The sequence below is a fragment of the Lissotriton helveticus genome, chromosome 6, assembly GCF_964261635.1.
Source record: "Lissotriton helveticus chromosome 6, aLisHel1.1, whole genome shotgun sequence".
Taxonomy (NCBI): Eukaryota; Metazoa; Chordata; class Amphibia; order Caudata; family Salamandridae; genus Lissotriton; species Lissotriton helveticus.
This window is the reverse complement of record NC_136067.1, coordinates 1,167,650,315-1,167,658,433: the sequence shown is the minus strand read 5'-3', so window position 1 is coordinate 1,167,658,433 and position 8,119 is coordinate 1,167,650,315. Positions and strand designations below refer to the sequence as shown.

The window sequence follows — 8,119 nt, the reverse complement described above, 5'->3', positions numbered from 1 at the left end:
GTGTAGCCTGAAAAAATCATAGTCCATCACGATAAAGTTCAAATTGAAGACAAGTCACAGGAACCAAATCATAATGCCTCAAACATCTTAATTAACACAAACCAATTAAAAGATATAATTAAAAAAATGAAAACGGAGGGAACGTCAGGGCCTAATGGGCTTCCGAACGCAATCTTTAAACATGATGCTGCAGAATTTTGGGGAAATGTTATCACTCCACTCTTCAATTACCTGTATTCTTAAAACAAGATCATTAAATCTTGGAGAGGGAGCATATTTCATCCAATATATAAAAATGGCACTCGCAAGGAGCCCCGAAATTACAGGCATATAGCCCTGATGGATGTTGATGCAAAACTATATGCTTCCTGTTTATTATTACACTTACAGGGATGGATGGAAGAGAAAGATATAATTCCCAAATATCAAACCGGTTTTAGACAAGGTATGGGTACTAGCACAAACCTGGCAGCAATAGCACTCCTTACGGAAAAAGCAATTTTAAAGAAATCAGGTCTATTTGTATGTTATATCAATTTAAAATCAGCTTTCGATAGAGTCCCACGTAAACGACTATGAACAAAATTGAAAGGTTGGGGTGTACCACAACAACTAATTAATTCCATATTAGCCCTCCATAGTGAAACCTTGGCCCAGGTAATGCTGGGGGATGGTAGCATAGCATCATCTAAAATCGATATAAAAAATGGCCTGAAACGGGTGTGTTTTGCCCCCAAGCCTTTTTAACTTGTACCTTGCTGATTTGCATACCCACTTGTCAAAAGTAAACGGCCGTCCTCCGAAATTGGCAGAGGACCACATTCAGTATCTGCAATATGCTGATGACATAGTGGTCCTTATCCAACCCCCCATTGGCTTACAAAGTGTCATTGAATACCTAACCAACTACTTTGACTGTCAGGGGCTGTAGATAAATATGATAAAAACAAAGGTCGTGCGATTTGTTGGCCCAAGACCCAAAAAATTCAAGTGGTCAGCTAAGGATAAAGAAATAGAGGAAGTTGGCACCTACAAGTATCTGGGCATTCATTTAGGGTGATGTATGTCCTTTACTGACCAAAAAAGTGCAATAAGAGCAAAGACACAAACCTTAATTTTCACATACAAACAGCTACAAATGAAATTAAGTTGCCTGTCTTATAGCCATCTTTTAAAAACAATGGCCGCACAATTACTTCCAGCACTGGCATACGGTTTGGAAATATGGCACGGTCGGGAATTTCAAATTTTAAATGATTTACAAAGAAAAGTGTATAAAGCAGTTTTTAACCTCCCTAGAGTAGTGTCACCAGCACAGATTCGTCTGGAATTTGGGCTACAAAATCAGAAATTCCAGAGACAATCGGTTTTTGAGAAACTATGTTGGAAACTTCGATACTCGGAACCCGGCACCTTGAACAAAAAAAAAACAGAATCATGGGGTGAACATTTAAGATCATCCCTGGTGGAATTGGACATTCAAGAGGCATGGGACAGTAAGATGGAGAGGATGGCATTTAATAGAGTGTGTAATGTCGCCGCAAAAAAATCATCTTTCTTAGATGACAAAAACACAGCGGCAAAAAGACGACATTCTTGGACAGTAATAAATTCTTATGTACAACTAAAACCTCAAGATTACCTAGCAGCGCACTTCAGATTGTTTCTAAAGAAGAAGTATATGCTGTATCGGTTTGGAGTATATGAAACCAAGGATTTGCAACCAAGTTGGAAAGGGAAGTATCTTAACACAACTTGTAGACTATGTGGATATCATAATGAATCACTATGCCACGCGATGTGTGTCTGTCCCACTGTCAGCGAAGCAAGAAGAACATTTCTAAAACCAATTTTAAATGTCCTTAACATTCGTACTTGTAGACAGACTATTATTCGCTGGGTGGGGGGGGTCATTAAATATTCTAATTTGTCGAGGGGTAACGGTTTTTACTTTGATTTACACACTCTTAAGAAAAGCGGATTTTGAACCTCTGAACTTGGCTATTAATGAGTTGGAAAATCCTGCACATATCCAGTCATATGTGGAGGAGTGTGGCTCAATTGTTAGAGCGGCAGACCCTGATGCAGAGTTCTGGCCAGGGACCAGGGTTCGATTCCCGCCTCGGCGGGGTCTCGGGCTCAATTTCCTCGGACCTGTTAATTCTCGCCTCGGTGCCTATTCTAATCACGGGCCCCACGCTGCAACTCTGGGCAATAGCTTGCTTAGGATCCACACCGGCCCCAACAGCGCTAAGGATGCCTGGCTTCACCCTGGGGGTGGCCAGGAGTGGACACTTCACAGGGAAAGCCAGGAGGGGTTCCACAGCGGTATGAGTATCAGTGCCAGGAAGCCGAATAGGCGACACCGCAAGGTGACCGTCTGGTGACAGTGCACTCTATAAGTACCATGACATTTACATTTAGTCATAATGATGTACTTTATTGTGAATCTCCGAACATGGTTGTTAAGGAGTTGGAATTTTTTTAACTCACATTTGAACCTGCAAACAGGGTTAATAATGAGTTGGATAAAAATAATGTTTGTACATATTCTGACATAATAATGCACTTTATCGTGAATTTGTTTTAACTTTACATTTTAATAATTTTAAGTGTTTTATTTTATGGTTGTAAAAAACCAAATAAAGTATTTTCCCTTTCCACAATGCACACCACACCTGCAACACACATCTGAATGTATCACAATACACAAACTACTTACACACAATGTCATGCAAATAGACCATCACACACAGAGAGCATTTGTCAGCAGAAAGAGCCAACGCAGCCCAAACACTGCATACACCCACATTAAAAACTCAATAGATGCACATGCCAATCCATCACATTGCAAACTCCGCTGGGTATCAGGGGGATGCACACCAGGCAACATACACTAACAGCACTGCATGCAGGTCAAGCAGCTTGTGCACACCGACCAAATCAGTAGCACACACATCTCACTGCCACAACATGCACTCCCACAACACAAATCATCACTGCACACAGACAACATCACACTCAGAAAGGGTAGCAGTACCTCAGCAAACACACATACAGCTTACCCAACACCCACAGATGCACAACTCAGGGACACCCAGGTGCAAACAACATGACCAGAGGACTGTGCAGCACAAACGGTTGCATTGTAAATGAGCAACCCTGACTGCAAACCAGTACAAGCAAATCACACATACCCATATGGAAAACTGTCCTGAGTGGAACATTAGTCCTGTGCACAGATCAGTAACACAAAGCATAGTATAACAAATGAAGTGGTGGGGAGGCTCACACACTGGCAACCCAAGCGGTAGGTGACAAGAGATTGAAGTGGTGTGTACGTCAGTAGTGGACAGGTCAGGAGTGTCCTGTACACAAAAACATAGAGGAGTCACTCACAATGGGTAGGCATCAGAGCACAGATAGGGGATGGTATAACTCCACATCCCACATACCATACTGGAGCCACAAATGGCTCAAGTGACAGCAATGAATGAGAAAACTCACCAACAATATCAGTGTGGCTGAGCAGGTCTGCACGGTGAGCACAAACAGTAACAAGACACATGACAGATCCACAAAACACAACATAGACTTGGCAGTCACACACCCTGCATACTCACACCTGGCAACAACAACAAGTAGGTCCCCAGGAATGCAAGTACACACCAACACACTGCACAGTGGACATCCTAAAACTCCTATATGTGTCTACAATCTCAACCACAGGGCTGGCAATTCAAACAAACAGGCACTCAGCTCCTGGGTCATACATGTGTGTTGGCATGACAGGCACACACACACATCAACACTACTGAACAAGTCACCCCTTCACACTTCATGACCACTCAAGTGCACACATTCAAATGTACCCATGTGACTAGGAAGACAGGCCATCACAAGATGACCATACATCAACACTGCTGTTCATACACCAAGAAAGATCACACAGACATGATGGACCCTGGCCAGCCCGCATGTAATCCTGTGGATAGAATGTCCCTCTGTGCTGGTAGTGCATCCTAACATGACATGTGTACAATTTAGCAAACCTGACCATAGAATGAGTAGGATAATAGTAGATCATCACAAACAACCATCATTGCACCCTCAAGCCTCAGAGTCAAGAAGAACTAAAGTGCATGTCACCGCTGGAAAACTCTGAAAAGGTGAAACAATCAATTGGCAATGTTAAAGTGGCATACAGAGCATGTGTCACATGAATCTATACCCATCCTGAAAAGATTTTATTTAGCAAGGACACTAAAAAAGCAGACAACAGGAGTAACTGTCTTTATTACATAATACCCAGATAGGAATCAAAAGTAGACAACAGCAAGGCCTGTGGCCAATCCATAGTTCAAAGGAGGTACATGTGTGCATAAGAACCTTCACAGGGAATGGGCATCCAAATTACAAACAGCAAGGCCAGTGGTCAGTCCATAGTTCAAAGGAGGGGCATGTGTGCAAGAGAACCTGCACACGGAATGGGTGACACAGTACACTGCCATGGTCAGCAACACAGCTAGAGGGATAACTATGGGCAGTTCAGGCACCGCTGTGGGAGAGGTAGGTTTGGGAGGAGGACTATTCCTCAGACTTGGCTGTCAGTCGAACTGGGAGGTGGCTGATTGTCGGTGCCAGTTGGAGGACTGGACCTAGGAGAGAGAGGACCAGCTGAGGTAGAGGCATCAGTGGCTTTGTGAGGCTGACGGCTGCTAGGACCTGGTGGTGTGGTGGCACATGGAGGTGGGGACATGCTGCAGTGAGACACAGTGTGGGAGGGAGAATGTGAAGGGCTGCCTTTCTACTTCTTGGGGATTTGATAGGGAATGATTGTCTTAGTAGCAGTGGGAAGTGGGGTGGGCACAACAGCCTCACTCTCCACCACAGGTGCATCAGGTGCAGGTGGTGGCCCTCCCTCTGGGTATCGGCTGGATCTGGTGGTACGCTTGGCCTGGCCTTGCCTTTTCCCCTCCATCCCCTGTTGACCAGGTGAACCCCCAACAGTACCCTTCTGTCCCAGCTTAACAGGGGTGTGGATTGGAGTTGAAGTTGTGGGTGAATCTGCCTTAGATGGCTTTTTCTGCTGACTCTTAACAGGCACCAGCTTCACAGCAGGCACGGCAATTGTTTGTCTGTCTTTGGGACAGGAGTGTCCTTGGATGGGGCAGATTTTGAGGCATGTGAGCCTGAGGCCTGCTTCTTGGCTTGATGCCCCTGAGTGTCACCTGAAGGTCTTTTGCCATTGCACTCCTGTGTGACTTTAGTTTGTGTGGGGGATGGTGTCTGCACTCTGGCCCACTTGGAGTGCTGCTGTTGTGTGCTGCGTGTGGTGTACCGGGAGCCTGTGGGCTGTAGACTGTGATCACTCTCGTCAGATCTAGCCACTGGCAGGGGAGTTGCTGAAGGGACTGGAGCTGGACTCTGAGCCTGCGACAGCTGAATGGCTGCTGTCACGTCGTTGGACAAAGACTGGACAGTCCTGTGTAGCCCACCCACGTCTGAATGAATGCCCTCCATGAAGGCAACTACTTGTGCCAACTTCTTGTCATGGTCTTGCAAGGCATTCAGCAGAGTTGTTTGACCTACACACAGCTGGCACAAAAGGTCCAGAGCCTCAACACTGAGGGCAGCAGGGGAGACAGGGGCAGCGGTGCGTGGGCGGAAGGACACTCTTCCCTTCTTATTGGTGCTAGCACGGGCAGCCCTAGTGGAAGTAGCTGGGAGGGTGGGCACTGGACAATGTGTGGTGGAAAAGGAGGCAGATTTCCAACTCTCTGTGCCCGCCAACATCAAGGAGTCACCGCTGGCATCAGATGTTGAGGTTGGTGTTTCTGGGCGTGATTCCTCAAGGGCACTCCTGTCTCCTTCCGAGGTGCTGGTCACATCAGTGTCAGTGAGCTCATGTGTAGCAGTCGTGCCTGAAGCTTCACCACTCGTGTCCGTCCCATGTCCTTCTGTGTCCTCGGTAGATGCTGCAAGAGACAGAGACATAGGTTCAGTTTAGTGCGATACACACAAACATCATATGCAAGCAAAGCACAAAACAAGATGATGGTACCCCCATGTTGCACACAACCCTGTACAGTCTGCATTAATTCAAAACTCAAAACATGCATGGTAACATTCACACTTGATATTAATGACCCATGTGATGTCCACACAGCCAAATAGCTTGCCCGTGCCTCCATGTAACCTGACATACAGATTCCTGTAATAATACCTACTTGCCTGTAGGTGAAAAAGATATACATCTCAACATGTTGTCACAGTCACATATGGAGTCACCATAATGGGACAACACAGATACAGACTCCCAAATCTCATTTAGCAATGGCCGTGAGCTCCTGTTATCCACCATGTTGTGCTTTGGTGCACAACTACAGTTGCACAGTGGTGTCAGATGTGTAGTTCTCGCAATTTCGAGGTCAGTCACTGCACACATCGACGAAAGCACACTCAGCTGAGGCACACTGCCGTTCACTGCCCTGTGATGTCCATGACTCCCCTGATGCAGCAGATGCCATATGGCCACATCTGAGCATGCAATGTCAAAGTCCATTACATTAAAGACACGTGAAAGTACATGTGGCGTAAATGCATGACAGCTGCACTCAACACAGAGACCATTTACAAGCCATTGCATCACACTAGAAACATCACAGAGCTATGCACTGGCTCAGGGTTGGAATACATGCAGTCACTCACACCCAAAGTCACCCTTCCCAGAATACTCACCCCCAACTTGCTGCTGATGGGCCCTCAAATGCCCATCCAGCTCTGGCTGTGTCACTGACAAGATGCGGGCCATTAGTGGTGTCATTCTCCAGCGTGCCAACCTGCCAGTCCGAGGGAGCAGCCCCAGCGTCATCTCTGCCATGTTTTTGCTCAGCCGGCAGATGTCATCCCACCTCTTGTGCCAGTGTGTGTGCCTTCGGTTGGAGACAACTTTCTGAAGTGGGGTATCATCTTAACCCTACCAATTGCACAGCTTTTTGAATAATGCCTTTGTGACAATCATGTATTCTACCTTTTTCATCAACATGCTCATTTTCATTCCATCATTTTTAAACTGTTTATCAATTTCGCTTCAACTTATTTTGAATCCACACACGGAATATTAAAGTGCAATTTTTCAAACTTCTGGTGTTCAACCTGTGTCCCTCCAGACCTCTTGTAAGAACACGACTGATGCAGAGTTCATCTGAGGTAGCGTTTATTCAATAATAAACCCAATGCATTTCGGGCAGCGAAGCACCCTTCATCAGGGATCACTATAGATAACAATAAAAACATTCACCAATTATTATTTACAAACCTTGCTTTGACATCACAGGTTAATGTTCAATTTACTGCAAGACAACATTACATTGCACCCCAAGCGTTTCCCACAATGAGCCCCTTATATCAATCATAGCTAATGAACTCCCGCATTTCATATAGGGCGCCAATATCTTTAGATGAATTGTATTCTACCCTTTGTCCCCTACTCACTGTGTTCTTAACCCGGTTAGAGACACCCAGAGCCCGAACCTTGCGTGCAATGGCCCTCCATACGGCCTTACGCTGGTGGAATTTGAACTGCAGGCATGGGACACAAAGAGAGAACATTTCAGTGACACTGGGTTATGTACCACTGTGTCATGTACCACTGTGTCTCAGTACAGGAGCATGTACACACTCAGCACAGCTTTTCAGGTATGTTTAGCAGAGATAATACAGCATGATACGTAGTACATTAGCATGAGATCATCATACCTAAATGCATTTAGGTATGAGGATGAACATAGTACCTGGCCATCTCATACACTTGCAGAATGCCAGTGCAGAAAGTGAGGTGAAGATGGCCCACATCTGCAATGCAGTATGTGAGGGGGCAAGACATACATTACATTGCAAATGATGTTTTGAGGCAGACTCACAGTGTCCAACACTGCACACCCCTCAATGTCCTTGGCCTGTGAATGGCTAGCTGTGTCATGGAGGTCACATATAGGGACATGATCTTACAATCTCACACCCTTATCACAAGGTCTGTCTTGTGCAATCCACAGACCTAAGATAGCTCATTGAGGAATAGGGTAGCAGACAACCCATTTGTCTCACTATGTCCATT

The 8,119-nt window shown here is 45.5% G+C and overlaps 1 protein-coding gene across 1 annotated transcript; it reads right to left on the bottom strand.

Moving 5' to 3' along the window:
• Positions 1-4,277: 4,277 nt before the first annotated feature.
• LOC144761674 (uncharacterized) lies at positions 4,278-7,570 on the bottom strand. The gene is made up of 3 exons (XM_078646954.1): positions 7,524-7,570; positions 6,742-6,951; positions 4,278-5,978 (listed from the first exon to the last, which is right to left on the bottom strand). The coding sequence occupies exons 2-3, from the start codon at positions 6,881-6,883 to the stop codon at positions 5,113-5,115; spliced, it is 1,008 nt and encodes a 335-aa protein (XP_078503080.1). The 5' UTR covers positions 6,884-6,951; positions 7,524-7,570; the 3' UTR covers positions 4,278-5,112.
• Positions 7,571-8,119: the final 549 nt, after the last annotated feature.

Excerpts from the sequence above, each read along its gene's own strand:
- LOC144761674 (XM_078646954.1), bottom strand. The coding sequence starts at position 6,883 with ATGGCAGAGATGACGCTGGGGCTGCTCCCTCGGACTGGCAGGTTGGCA. Across the intron at positions 5,979-6,741 it reads CCATCAGCAGCAAGTTGGGG|CATCTACCGAGGACACAGAA; the intron begins GTGAGTATTCTG and ends TGTCTCTTGCAG.